The sequence below is a fragment of the Amborella trichopoda genome, chromosome 13 (genome assembly GCF_054954075.1).
Source record: "Amborella trichopoda isolate Santa Cruz 75 chromosome 13, AtrichopodaSantaCruz75HAP2 v2.0, whole genome shotgun sequence".
Taxonomy (NCBI): domain Eukaryota; kingdom Viridiplantae; phylum Streptophyta; class Magnoliopsida; order Amborellales; family Amborellaceae; genus Amborella; species Amborella trichopoda.
This window is the reverse complement of record NC_142348.1, coordinates 4,766,345-4,781,597: the sequence shown is the minus strand read 5'-3', so window position 1 is coordinate 4,781,597 and position 15,253 is coordinate 4,766,345. Positions and strand designations below refer to the sequence as shown.

At 33.7% G+C, this 15,253-nt stretch overlaps 1 protein-coding gene and 2 long non-coding RNA genes across 3 annotated transcripts; 2 read left to right on the top strand and 1 right to left on the bottom strand.

Moving 5' to 3' along the window:
- The first annotated feature begins 7,592 nt into the window (after nt 1-7,592).
- On the top strand, nt 7,593-9,779 carry LOC110006790 (QWRF motif-containing protein 7-like). The gene is made up of 3 exons (XM_088856435.1): nt 7,593-7,705; nt 8,258-8,347; nt 9,529-9,779. The coding sequence occupies exons 1-3, from the start codon at nt 7,616-7,618 to the stop codon at nt 9,763-9,765; spliced, it is 417 nt and encodes a 138-aa protein (XP_088712561.1). The 5' UTR covers nt 7,593-7,615; the 3' UTR covers nt 9,766-9,779.
- A 1,152-nt stretch (nt 9,780-10,931) lies between these two features.
- On the top strand, nt 10,932-11,482 carry LOC148778955 (uncharacterized). The gene is made up of 2 exons (XR_016048078.1): nt 10,932-11,005; nt 11,100-11,482. It is a non-coding gene; the product is annotated as an uncharacterized LOC148778955 (long non-coding RNA).
- A 2,852-nt stretch (nt 11,483-14,334) lies between these two features.
- On the bottom strand, nt 14,335-14,749 carry LOC148778954 (uncharacterized). The gene is made up of 2 exons (XR_016048077.1): nt 14,631-14,749; nt 14,335-14,529 (listed from the first exon to the last, which is right to left on the bottom strand). It is a non-coding gene; the product is annotated as an uncharacterized LOC148778954 (long non-coding RNA).
- Nucleotides 14,750-15,253: the final 504 nt, after the last annotated feature.

Below are 15,253 nucleotides of genomic sequence, written 5' to 3'. Positions count from 1 at the left end.
CTTTTAAAGGATGAAGTTTGCATAAGCTTTATAAAAAAATAAAGGGAAAGCATTTTCAACAAAGAAAATATCCATGATGGCTCTAAAATCAATTTTCTACATCGACAATAAATTTAAAACTCAAAAAGTGGTACAAATCTTGATAACATGTGAACACTTATTTTTAGGGGGAAATGTACGGTCTACAAAATATTTGTTACAATATATACTATTTATAGATCTTGCAATCCTAATTCTTTTGCACGACCATAATATTATAAGCTGAGATGATCAATGTAAAAGTTTTTCAATAATTGAATTGCAACTTTCGATGAGTTATAAGGTGAGGCTTTATCTATTTTGACAGGGATGCAAATCAATCAAAACATTTTCTTTTTTTAAATACCTGTCAAAAGATGAGTGAATGGAATAGTTGAAAAAGTGTAGATCGTTAAATTTCCAAAAAATAGTGTATTTTACTATAGGAAATGTTTATATAAGTTTGTAATATTATTTGTAAAAATAAATTGCAATCATTCTACATCATCCACTTTATTTTGGCGGTGTAAATTGAACATTATCTTAAAAGACATGCTATGTATTGATATTGTCTTCAAAAAAATATCAAATCTATATCATCCAAATAAAATAAATAGTATAGAGTATCGAAACCTCATGCAACCTTGTATAAACCGCTTCCATTTCTAAAAAAATTAATGACATATACCAACTTTCCATAATATGCCACTTCAAAGTAAATTGTGCAACAAAAAAGATGAAGAAGGGATGAGAACTCAGATAAAAGAATTGAAAAAAAAGAGGTTAATTAGGCCATCTCTATATCAAAAAGAGATTGAGGCGTTAAGGAGGGAGAGGTTGAGGGGTTAGGAAAAGCTCCCCAGGCCTTGAGAGGAGAGAGAGTAAGAGAGAGCGGAGAGAGAAAAAGCAATAAGAGATAATAAAGAGGCAGCGAGAGACGAGGATTGGATAATCTTTAATTAACACGCCTTACTAAATACAATTAGAATAAATTAAAAAAGATAGTCAAAACGGTTTTGTGGCTTCCCAAACGAATTAATAGAGGGAAAGAGAAATAAACTAATAAAAGAGGGAAAGAACTCATTCTTCATTTTCTTCTTTTTTTTTCCCTTCGTTTTTTTTTAGATTTCAAATCATCTCTTCCTCTTCCTCTCCATCTAATGCTTTACTTGGTTGATATTTAAGACTTTTTTTCTTTTTCTCCAATACTGAGAGAGAAGGGGAGGTAAAGAGTGTGTGTTTGATTTACTGAGATTAGTTGCCCAACAAATTAGCAATTTTTATCTTCGGGGTTTTTGTCCCAACTTAATCGAAATCTTTAAAAGAAACGGCCAATTCCACAATTTATTTGCTGTAAATTCAATATAGTGGTCTCCAAAATAACTTCATTTTATAAATCAACCGTGCTTCGAAGAGAGAGGAGAGAGACTAAAGAAGAGAATGGAGAAAAAAGGGCAATATTAGGAGAATTGAGACTGTCAGGAATATCGTGACATAGGACACTAGGAATTTTCGGTTCTTTTGTTTTTTATTTGTGCTAAATCTACACCATCCACATACATACGGAATAACACATTAACAAAAACCTAACCCTAGAATATCGTGACATAGGACACTAGGAATTCTCGGTTCTTTTTTTTTTTATTTGTGCTAAATCTACACCATCCACATACATACGGAATAACACTATTAACAAAAACATAACCCTAGAGAAGGGAAGAAGAAGCCTTGATCCCAATAACTTTAAGAAACTTGTCCTAATAAACAAACCTAGTTGCTGACCTGCAGGAAAATACTGAACTCGCCCTTACTCAACATCCAATACGTCCTCTCCCCTCAACAACTTTTTGGATTACAACTTTGACCTCAAAACCAGATTTTATAGCGAAAACCACCAAGTTAAAAAATCATGTGTAAGGATAAAAATGCCCCTTTGAAAACATACATCATGGAGTCACATTCTCAGCAGGCGCTAAATCACCAAAAGACAGTTTGACACGTATTCTTGCCTGACTGAAACCCAAATCATACAATACCGGTCCGTCGCAAAACCAATGTCGGACTAGAAATGACCTAATAGGAAAACTTACTGGATTGGCGCACAAAAGTGTCAAACCTACCGGTGCCGGTTTGGCATCTAGAATTGCCCAACCGGTCACAAGTATTGCCGGACCGCATTACAAATTTTTTATTGATTTTTAGCGATCTGAAGTGGGATCAAGTTTGGGAGGTTTGATGGCGGGATTTGGCGCTGGTTTGGAGAGAGAGAGAGAAAGCTATGTTAGGGTTGGGCCTGGTATGGAGAGAGAGAGAGCTATGTTAGGGTTGGAAAGAAAGAGAAGCTATGTTAGTTAGGGTTGGGAAGAAGAGAGTAGGGTTTCGAGGGCATTAGGGATAAGAGAGAGGGCATGGACCTCTATACAAAACACAGTATTAGAGTTTATTGAGTGATCTAAAAAGCATTTTGGGAGGAAGTTGGTATGTTAAGTTACAATTTGGGGGTATGTAATTTTTCCTTTCAATTCTAGCTTTTTGCTTTTTGGGAAAAGTCCTTGTGATTGATTAGTCACAGCCTATTTTTTAAATCATTAGTGGTTTTTTAATTTGTTAGGTAAAAATAGAAGCATAGACTTTAGTTGGGGTACAACTAGTATTACCACCACGACCCCAACCCCAACCCCATTCTCAGTCCCTTTCAATTCTTTACACTTTGGGCTTGCATGACAGGTTAGGTTGTAAACATTGTTAGCAAAATCAAGTGATCTAACCGCTAATCGCTTGATTAGATCGGAACTATCCAGTGGTCGATTCCGGTTTTAGGCAGTTTTGGTGATCGACTGGTATTTAAAATATATATATATATATATATATATATTCAATATGGGCCGTTGGGCTCATATGTTCATATGAGCTAGTGGGCTAATCTCATATTTTCCCATATATATATATATTTCCAAAAATAAAGAATTTGGTTTGTAATGCATTTTTTAACATTCTTTATATTATGGTAAAGATTAAAAATTGTTTGTGTCATTAATACTCATTTTAATTCAAAAATCGATTCGTTAAAATCTATTTTTCATTAATTTTCAACTTCATTTGAATGTGTTTTGTTTTAATCATTCTTTATATGTTTTTTATATTTTGGTAGATTTTTTTTGTATCTTTTTTACTTGTTCAACACTTTTTTGCTGGGACATGTTCAGTTAGAATAGTTGAATCGGCTGGTTTACCGATTAGGCTGGCTAAACCGCTTTTGGGCCCATGTCTGGTTAAGTACTCCTGTTTGATTTTACGAACACTGGTAGTAAGATTCATTGTATGAAGTTTGACCCCAAAAAAATCAATTTACACCAAAAAAAGGCATTCAAGCAACTTAATCCTTTTTTTATGTACTATAATTTTTTATCTTAGAGAAATTTACTTATCAAAATTGAATAATAGTTGAAATTGGTCTTCGACGTCGTGGGTGGAGGTCTTCCCAAACATGCTCTCCATGTCTTATAACCAAAAACACACACTCAAAAGAAATTAATTTTTCATTTCCTAAACTGCCCTCATCTCAAGAAAAAAGGTCCAAAATACTCTTAATGTTTCTAAAAGCAAAATTATAAAATTTCAATTTAGGTTTGGCACCTATAGTTTCATTGTCAACCCGATTTCAGCGAAATTATGCTGCCAAAAACATTTGAACTAACCAAAAACTTCAGTTAACGGCACATAAGCAAATGTAAAAGTCAACCTTTTAATTATAAAAATCAATAAAAATGAAAACAAAAGTCAAAAATTTTAAAAATTGCAAGAAGGGCATATTCGTAATCCCCAAAATGATATAATGATACAACTAAGACTCCCCTTTGCTACATGCATTGTACATTTAGCAAAAATGGCCGGAAAACTCACTCCAATTGAAACCAATCGCCTGAACGTCACCAGAAAACCACTATCCCCACATTTCCCAAGGTCCCGAAGTGTGACGTCGGCCCCCGCCACGCCAGAAATACTGCCCCACTTGCCGGATTATGCCAAGACTTCCGGGCACCGCTCTTTGTCTACAAGCAAAATTAGACAAAAGCCCAATAGTGAGAATAGAATTCCCCATATAAATTTGCCCTCTCCGAACGTCGCCGGGAAAAAACCAGTGGCCTACAAGTTGGGTCCATTTTCTAGTGGGCCGACGAAGATAGAGAAAGCAAGGTCGGTTTCCAGGGCCTCTGCATGGGCTTTGTCTCCTGGTAGATCGCCAGAAAGTTGGAATTCTAGGCGGTCAAAGTCGTGTTCTGGCGGGAGAAACGCTAATTCGGGTGAGTCGAAGGGAAAACCGGGTCGGATTGCCCGAGTTTTGAGTCTTTTCCGGCCGAAAAAGGGAGGGTTAGTAAGAGATGGGGATATGCATACGCTAACGTGCATGCACACCAGGTTGCTTCAATGGAGATATGTGAATGCAAGAGCTGAGGCTTCCATGAAAAAAAGAAAGCACATCGCTGAGGCAAGTCAATAACTATTAATTTGAAATTTTCATGCTTCTTTTTCTTAAAAATGGAATCCAGTGCGCCAAAACTCGCCTCGGCTAGGGGACTCGTGCCCAAGCGGAGACGAGTTACTCGGCTGAGGCCAGCACAGGACCATTTGGCCTTAAAAAATTTTAGAAAAAGAAAATTTTGAAAAATAAAAAATTTGTAATAACAAAAAATTGAAACATGAAACAACTTTAAAAATTTAAGACAAGCTTTAAAAATGCAGAGAAGAAGTGGATTTAGAAAATACATTTTAAAAAATTTAGAAAAATAAAAATAATGATTATGGCAAAAATGCTCAATTATCTCTGCCAAATACATCTAAATCACATACAAAAAGATCACAAAACAATTCAACATTTAAAAAAAAATTAGAAATTTTTTTAGAACTTTTTTATATCCCCGAGTTGTACACCCAACTCAATAAAACTGAGCCTTGCCCTACTTGGCCGAGTCCAAGCAGACTCGGGTAAGTCACAGCACACAACTTGAAACGTAAATATTACATCCTTTAAAACTTGGATTTTTTTTTTCTCTTTTGGAAATTTTGTTGTTGTTTGAAGACATGAGATATCATAGTATAATCTAAGAAGAATGAACAAACTATAATCAATGGGATCATTGGGTTCATCCAAATGATGGACCCGAGATTGAAGTCACATACTGTAATGTTGGTAATGTTGGCGGGTCCCCCTCACTCCATCTAGCATTTTATTTGATGGTGATCATTGAGATTATAATTAATAGTATTCTGATTTCTAGCCCAAATAGTTGGGATGAGGTTCGGGTGATGATGACTATGATTTCTAATATCTATTTATGTTAGGGGTGGCAACGGCTCGGGTCGGGTCCGAACTCGATTGAACTCGACCTCTATATATATATATATATATATATATATATATATATATATATATATATATATATATGGAAGATATTACAAAACGCCTATAGGTGAAAAGAAACAGTGATTTCGTCTACTCTCATCACTATACAAAGTTCATCGCACGGTCACGATTGTCTGATAGTGTTTTATTTTTTATTTTTTTATACAAATCTGAATGATCTAAAATTTGGAGTGTGTGTTCATCAAAAATAGACGAATCTACAAAAAAATATCAAAAAAATATTTTATATGAAAAACATTGACCAAAAATACTCTCGAAAAGTTTCGGAGGTATTTTGGTCAACTAATTTTTTGTGAATTATTTTTTTATATATTTTTATTAAGTGCGCCTCACTAAGATGTACACAAGCTGTAAAGTTTAGATTATTCTGATTTATAAATAAAAAATAAAAAATAAAATACTACTGGACAAACATGACTGTACCATGAACTTTAGACGGTAATGAGGGTAGGCGAAATCACTGTTCATTTTTTCCTATAGGCATTGAGAAGAGTTTTCATTTATGGAATATATATATATATATAACATTGTTGTGCGCCCATACACGAATGGCCCAGATTAAATCTGGGCCATTCTGTGACCGATCTAACGCTCACGAATGTCCGATAGTGTTTGAATTTTAATATTTTTTTTATAAATCTAAATCACTTGAAATTTTAGACGTGTGTTCTTCTTATCAAGGCATACCTAATAAAAATATAAAACAAATTTGTGAAAACAAAAATGACCAAAATATCCCTGAAGCTTTTCGGGGGTATTTTGATCAATTTATTTCATGTAAATAATTTTTTTGCTATTTTTATAGATTTGCCTATTTTTTAATAACGCACGCCTAAAATTTCAAGTAATTTGAATTTGTAGAAAAAAATTAAAATTCAAACACTATCAGACATCCGTGATCGTCAAATCGCCCCATATTCAATCTAGGCCGTAGGCGTTTATTGTAGCAGTACGCCACTGGGGGCACATGATCTTTTCCCTATATATATATATATATATATAAAGGAAAATATATAATGAGACCATTTACTTGTTGCACAAGACATAATTAATCTTGACCATTGGATGTAAAATTGAGGGGCTGCATTTATTTCATTGACTAAGCTTAAAGTTTAATAGATTTTTTCTTGAACTTTGTGACACACCTAAGCTATCAATTTCACATCGGATGGTAGTAAGTAATAGTATACAATGAGACCATTACATTAAGTACAGGGAGGTCACAATTACTTACAACCATCCGATGTGAAATCTAATAGCTTATGTGTGTCACAAAGTTAAAAAAAAATTCTTTTGAACTTTGAGCTTAGTCAATGAAGGTACCCAATTTCACTTCCAATGGTCAAGATTAATTTTGACCATCATGTATCAAAGGTAAATGGTCTCATTATATACTTTTCCATTATTTAAATGTTATAACTAACTATATATAGTTATATTTATTTAAATATAATTAAAATATTATATATTAAATATTAATTATATTCAGGTTGGGTCTACATAGACTCGGACCTGTACGCGGACCCAACCTCTTAGGTCCAATTTTTGGACCCATACCCGGTCGGGTCCTAGGTCCATTGCCACCCCTAATTTCTGTTTTATTAAACATGATTTTTCCCTTTTACTAAACATGATTTTTCTCTGACTTTTGCTTTGTCTTCATTGCAGAAGCAGATCTTCAATGTGTGGATACGCATTTTGAATATGCGAAAGTCGGTGACAGAGTAGAAAATGGAGATGCAAATGTTGCTGAATGAGATTAAACTAATTAATGTTCTCAAATATCAAGTAAATTCAAATGATATTTTTTTTTTTTAATTTCAGCTTTTCTACTTAAATTACAGAATTTTCAGTGACTTTTCATTTTCTACAAATAAAAAAAGGGATTGTATACAATAACATCATTTACCTTTGGTACATGCAGATCACAATTACTTATAACCATCTGATATGAAATCGGATAGCTTGGATGCATTGCAAAATTCAAAAAAACTCCTTGAACGATGAGCTTGGTCAATACATTGAATGCAGCCACTAATTTCACATCCAATAGTTAATATTAATTGTAAACACCATGTACTAAAGATTAATGGTTTCATTGTAATTTTTTTGATTTGTTTTTTAAATTTTTTTTTTTCCAAGTAGATTAGGCAGCTTAAGGCATGGGAGAAAATGGAACGAAGATATTTTGAGGCTATTGCTAAAACGACCAGACTTTTTCAAGCATTGACAACCAGAGTCTACCTAATTGAAGGTGCAAAGGTACCCTCTCCCCTCTACCTCTACTCTCTTTCAATAATATAGCCTAAAATATCTAGAAAAATTTACACAAAATCCTATTCTATTTATGAAATTTTAAGACAACCCTGTATATTCATATTTTTTACAAGTACCACTTTTTGAGAGCACAAAGTATATTTTGAATTTACATATTTTCTATACATATAATTAAGCTCAAACTTGGTGTTTTCATACTTTCACCATCTCATACCTATAAAAAAATATTTAAAAATAATTCAAAAATAAATTATCAAAATAACTATACAACATTCATAGGTATTTAAGTAATTTGAAAAACTGTAAATTATTTTTAAAATATTTTTTATAAGTTTGTAATATTAATATCAAATTTGAGTTAAGCATGATATATAGATAAAAAGATAAAACTAAATTACACTTTATGCCTTAAAAAATATAACTTTAATTTTAAATATGTATATGAGAATGATTTCAAATTCTAAAAATAAAAACAAGATTTTTCTCTAAATTTTCCAAATACCTAAAAGCAAACTGCTTAATCAACTTATGTTGCAGGTGGATGCTAATTCCTTGGCTCAAACAATGAGAATCTCTCTAGGTGTCATGGAGGGAATTCAAGACACAATTGCTAGGTTTTTCAAGCAGGTATATTTCTCTATGTCAACTATGCTATGATCCAATTAACTATGGACAACGATGATCATGAAGGACTATGGTATTTCATAGTATTTTGTGTAGGGGTGGAAACAAGTCGGGTGGACATGGACCTAATTCGATCGATCCAAAAATTAAAATATCTATGTATTTAACTAAATGTAGATATATTTTATATATTGGGACTAAAAAATATTATCGGGCCCGGGCCCGACCCCGACACCTACCCGGACATAGATCCAAATAATGTTCATGTCCAAGATTTGGACCCAGACCAACCCGCCGGGTCCAATTAACCAGACCCAAATCAGATCTACTCCTCATGTCCTGGTCCATTGCACCCTAATATTGTGTTGTTGCATTCTTATTTTTCCAATGTAACACTGATATGCATGTTTTTTTCTGGTCAATACATCAAATCACATTACTTTTGTCTCACACATTAGAACTGTAAATGCTTTTTTATAATTTTATTTTAAAATCTTATTAATAAAATACTTAATACCATCTAAAATCTCATCTCCGCTTTTTTAGAATGTACAGACACTAATATTTAGGTCAAACTCTGATAAACATGCTCTACCTACATAAAAATAGCTTTCTTTTATAACTTGGAGAGGACAGATGTTAATTGAAAACCCATGAGCAAGTTATAAGTTTTGAATGACCAAATTACTGTTAAATTAGATAATGAATAAGAAAATTTTCCATAACTCAGAACCACATACAAAAGCTGAAAGGGATATAAAAAAGGTATTGTCTACAAAGACACTACCTAGAGGTCCCAACTATTCACACTCCATTCGATTTCAAAACGGGTGGTTGTAAGAATGTCATTGATTAGACGCTGAGTTTTAAGAAAAAAAAAAGTCTCAGACTTTGTGACTCACCCAAACCATCCAATTTGACATCTAATGAGTAGAAATAGTTGTGACCTCCTTATACAAAAAGTAAATAGTATATGTAGACAATCCCTATAAAAAAAAAAGCTAATATTGGGGAAGTTCAAAATTCAATGTATTACTGTTTTTGTTTTATCATAAATAATTATACAAAAAATTTAGGGGCATCGTCAAGCTCAAATATTGAACCAAATTTCTTGAACTTGAATTTTAAAGAATCAATGTTACTTAAAATGAAATTTACTTATGATAACATTTTGATTGAGGCAGGCAGAGAAGATGAGTTGCATGATGCTTGAGCTTGTGCAAACAATAAGGCAAGAAGAAGCAGCCATGGAAGAACTTATGCAGCTTGTAGCTACACTAGCTTCATTGGAGGTGGGACTTTTAATCATTTTTTACAAGTTGTGTCGGGAATATTTCTTAATAAATATGACCAAACGAGGTGTTAATATGAATTTTTTAAGCTTTATTAACACAAAGCTTCCTTATGAGAAATTACAATGATATAATTACAATATCCATCTTTCATGAACAGACAATTAGGAATCGTGTTTGGGCTTGAGTGGTTAGTTGTTTACGATTGTAACACTACATCATAAGTTAGATTTCAACAGCCCCTTAAATAAATAAATCAATATATGGGATTATCTACAGAGAGAGACCGTTTATCTTTAGACACGATTTGTATCAGTCCAAGTAGAAATGAGTCACCTCTTAAAAAACCTATTTTTGAGACGGATTTTTTTGACTTAATTTTTAAGGACATGCAATCTCTAACTTGGAGATCATTAATATAAATAAATAATTTTTAAAAATTAGAAATAATAATTTTATTAAGAAAGCATTTGGACTGTTAGTTTCAATTGTTTTTAGATGGACCACATGTTTGCATGCATCTTTGAGATGGATGCTTTATACCTCAGGGACCACATATGTAGAAATGCGGTCCCCTAAACAATTTTCGTTTATCTTTGGTTCAAGGAGATCACAATCATTCTCACTCATTAGATATCAAATTGGATGGCTTAGGATGAATCACGATACCCAAGTTTTTTTTGTTTTTAGAACTTCATGTCTATTAAATGACACTTTTACAACCACCCATTTTGAAATTTAAGGGCCAAAAATTATTGTGACATCCATCTACAAAAGATAAATAATTGCAACCACCCATCTTGTAATGCATTTTTTGACCATCAATTTATAAGAATTTCAAGTTTTCATCTATCTGCTCAATCTACACTATTTTTTAAGCTTAAAATTTATAATTAGAAATGAAAATATATATTTTAAGGCTATCACAAAGATTTACAGTATTAAAACCATATTTCTCGACACTATTTGAAGGTGCGCTCTACTTTGATTGTTTAGAACCTCGGCTCTATACAAACCGCACCCTATATGCAAGATGCATTATTTTTTAAACTTAAAATCCATTTTTTTCACATTTATATATCTCAAGGTTGAGATGATTGATTTGAGGGTTTTTAGACATAAAAAACGACCTCTACTAGTGAATTTTTAAGGTACATTTTAATTTGATTGTTTATGGTCTCAACCTTATATAAACTTTTCCTTACCTAGCAGTTATTAATTTATTATATATCTCATATTTCCAGTGCATATGAACTTTCTGGAAATCACAAAAGCATGCATATAAGAGGGTTTCCCCAAACATACAGTGAACCCCAACAAGAGTAAAGTAGCCATAAATGGATAGATGGAGTGCCATGGTCCTTTTACCGTAAGACTGAGGATTCAGCATAAAAATCATTTTGCTCAACAGAAAATTACAGGTTCGTTTCCAATATCGATGAACTAACACTATATATGAACAGGTTGAGGAGAGAAGCCTTAGAGTCCATCACATTCAAGCCTCAAAAGAGAGAGAAAATGCAGCTCAGCGACGTAATTTCGACCTTTTCTGGTTACAGTTGCCTGAAAATCTAAGTTTCTGGCGAAAAGTAACGTTTTCTTGATGAGCACCCCATGATATAGGGATATGACAGTAGAGCCTTTGTGGATGCAAAATTGCATAATAGGAATTGATAATGGGAAAGAGATTGTATTGATAATGAAAATGTTATGAGCACAAACACCCTAAGCTGTCATATGTAAAATAAACAGTTTGGGTGTGTTATTTTTCTGTATAAAATGCTCCAAAGTTTTTAGCGAGCTTCAAGCATGGTTAATAATACTTCCCCAACCATCCGTTCCATATTCATCCAGAGTGATTGTCATTTTTGTACCAAGAGCAACAATTTTATCCAATGCTTTTCCATTGTATAATGTTTGAATGCGAAATGAAGTCGATGGACTCTAACCTAGCAATCCAACAAGACCACATAAGGTTACAACCTTGTCTTTCGTTATATAAATGGCACTGTATACAATGCAACCATTTACTTTTTCATTTACCTTTGATGCAACACGTTTATTTATAACCTTCCGATATGAAATCTAATAGCTTGGGTGTGTTACAAAGTTCGAAAAAATTTATTTTAAAGTTTGAGCTTAGTCAATAGAATAAATGCAGCCACCCCATTTTACATACAATGATAAAAATTACATGTGACCATCTTGAACCAAAGGTAAATGGTCTCCTTGCTTTTCCTATATAAATTTTGTGATGTTCCTCACTCATTATTTTCTTTTAAAATGTAAGACTTTGTTGGTTTCTCAAGTTTGAGAATCCTTTTCAAACAGTCTGCCAATGTTTTCGGCTGACTAATAAGTCTCACTAGTGTCTCAAAAGCAAATCAAGTTGGGCAAGTCATTTCTTTGTTATATGGCTAATAAGTAAGAGTGAGAGAGTGTGTCCCTAGATTTTCTACTATATGCGGTTGGCCTAGGCCAGGCAAGGCCCGGCCCAGAAGATTTCACCCCTGAAACTCCAAGCCCTAGTCTTATAGTCGGCCCAGGTCTGGGTCCTATTTAGGTAAGAAACCACCTATGTATTCCTTTGACATTTATGAACCACCACCCAAATGATTACTCGGGCGTTTAGGTATCATCCCATTTAGGACTGTAGAGGAATTGGTGCTTATTGAAAATTTATGTTGCCTATCAAATGCTGGAAGACACTTCTAATTGATCGATGGTGCTTATTGCAGTGATTTTGTAATTCTTGTTGATGTAAGTTGTTGACCTATCAAGTGCTCGTGGATGTTTTTGAATGATCATTGGTAGTTTTAGGTAAATTTCACTTCTAGAGCTAGATTGAGAGAGTGGGGAGGGATGGAAACCGGTTGGGTCTACCCGTGGACCTGATGGATCGACCAGGTCGGGTACGGGTTTGGACCCGATAGGTCAGTTCAGGTCCTAGTTTAAGTCCAGTTTGGATCCTATTGAGATGGGTCGGGATCAACCCCTGACCCAACCCAACTTGACCCAGTATATATAAGTATAATATACATATAAATCTATATAACTATATACATAAAACAACTTTTGTAATTTTTAAACCTAGACCCAGATTCGACCATCCAGGTCCCAATGACTTGGGACTCTACCCAGGTCTAGGTCTAACTTAGGCATGGTCGGGTTAGTCTGGCTTAAGGTCAACCCAAACCCTACCCTACCCTACCGTACCCATATACAGCCCCAAGAATGTGGATAAAAAAGCTTTTGAGTTTAGATAAAGAGCTACATCAATATGGTATTCATTTTGGTCATTTATAATTTGGAAGGCGTCATGATAGCCTTTTCTCCATTGACCAAGTTCCTTGCAATATCTCCATTGCCAAAGTACTGAAGCAGCTTGGAGAGAAGTCACTTGCCATGGCTCGAGGTTTCTTGATGAATGCTCTTGGTAGAACCTGGGTACGGTCTACATAATGCAAGAAGTTTCACACTTCAGCGTGGATTTAGTTTACCTCGCTTGCTTCAATTGTTGTATGAGCTCATTGTGGATGAAATGTGCATAGTTTTTTGTTTGGCTTGGGCTTCTATGCTCTATGGACTTTGACATGTTGCTTGATACTTTTCAATCTTAATTTTGAGGCTGGAGGTAGGAGTCACTTGATACTTTTTTTTTCATTTTGGGGACGTCAAAACAAGATGATCCCCTTCCCATGTTACTAGCGACACATAGGAGCATCAACACAAAGTGTCGGAAATGTCGAATTTGAGCTTTCAACTATTAAAACCTGTACATCATCCGGAAGGGGTTGAAGGTCAGATTCGAAGTGATATCAACAGCATTCCAACTAAAACAGTTGATAACCGAGACCCCTCTCATAAGAGAGAGAGAGAGAGAGAGAGAGCCTTACTCATAATTTACCCCCTTCTATTTAAGAACATTTTTGTGTCCTGCAAAACAAATGAAGCCTTATGCCGAAACACGTCGCATACAATCTTTCACTCTTTAAATATCCACCACTGCGACACCAAGTGCAAATTCTCACTCCAAAGAATTATGAACTTTCTTCATTATACATAACAAGGGGGGAGAGAAAGAAATGTCATTCATAACATATAACAGGGTGGATATATATATATATATATATATATATATATATATATATATATGAAAAAAGATCCTGTCAACCCACGGATTGATAGCTATAGTGTCAACCAATGGCTCACATTGAATTTAAACCGATTTAATGATCACGACCTCATTTCGTGTTTGAATTTTTATTTTTTTTCTACAAATCCAAATCACTTGAAATTTAGAAAGTTTATTCTTCAAAAATAAAAGAATCTAATAAAAATATAAAAATAATAATTCGTAAAATATAAATTAACCAAAATACCTCCAAACCATTTCGAAAGTATTTTAATCAACATATATTTTACGAATTATTTTTTTTATATTTTTATTAAGTGCACCTTAATGAAAAAAATACATACTTAAAATTTCAAATGATTTGAATTTTTAAAAAATAAATAAAAATTCAAATACGAAATGAGATTGTAACCGTAAGATCCGCTCAGATTGAATCTAAACCATTAGCTGACACTGTAACAATCAACCCGTGAGCTGACAGAATCGATGCTTTATATATATATATATATATATATATATATAAAGAGAGAGAGAGAGAGAGAGAGAGAGAGAAGGCTTGGTCATTTTGGCCGGAAAATTTTGCTAGCCATTAGCATCTTCATCATGAGCATGTTGATCTCAGAGAAACATGGACAGTAACATCCCATTTCGGTCTCCAGGCACCCTTTGAGAAACCTCAAAATCAAGGTTTTGAACCAAGTTAGCATGCATGACAATCGTCATCCCCTTTGAAATCTTCATCATTATTACTCGTAATACTGCAAATTTTTACACTAACACAATCACATATTTTCTCCATCACTATTATCTACATACACTTTAAAATAATGAGAAAAGATATGAAGACTTATAGCCTCACAAAAAATATGGCCCTTAATATAGTAGAATGACGGACTAAAATTCATGCCGCCGATCCCATTTAGTTGGTAAAAGACTTTGACGATGATGTTGATTGTTACGCATGTACCCACAAATTTTTAAACTACCATTGTTATTTCCTTCTATTCCAATTTGACTTCCTATGAGATTGCTGCCACCATTCAAAACCAATAAAACAAATAGAACGGAAAAAGTGAAATAAATGTTCCAATAAAAATCCGTATCTTTCCCTCAATATCAACACCACAAGGAAGACAAGAGTACACATTGATTAGAAACTGCTCCAAAGAATTTGTAAACTAGTGGAAACTACAAGCCCCAATTAAACATTTTAAACATCTAAAATAGAGCTACATAAAGGAAGAAAATGCTTGCAACGATGAATACATGAAATAAAATGCTATCTTTGTATCTAACATTATAACTTAATAATAACGCTCTCTTTGTATCTAAAACCGAATAAAATTGATCAAACATTCACCATTTTCGATCAACAAGAAAACAATACAATAAAAACAACAGTGATCCTTGCATCATGGAATCGAAAATCAAAATAGAGAACCATTAAATTTATCATCCACACCATAATTTACAGTTACGGAT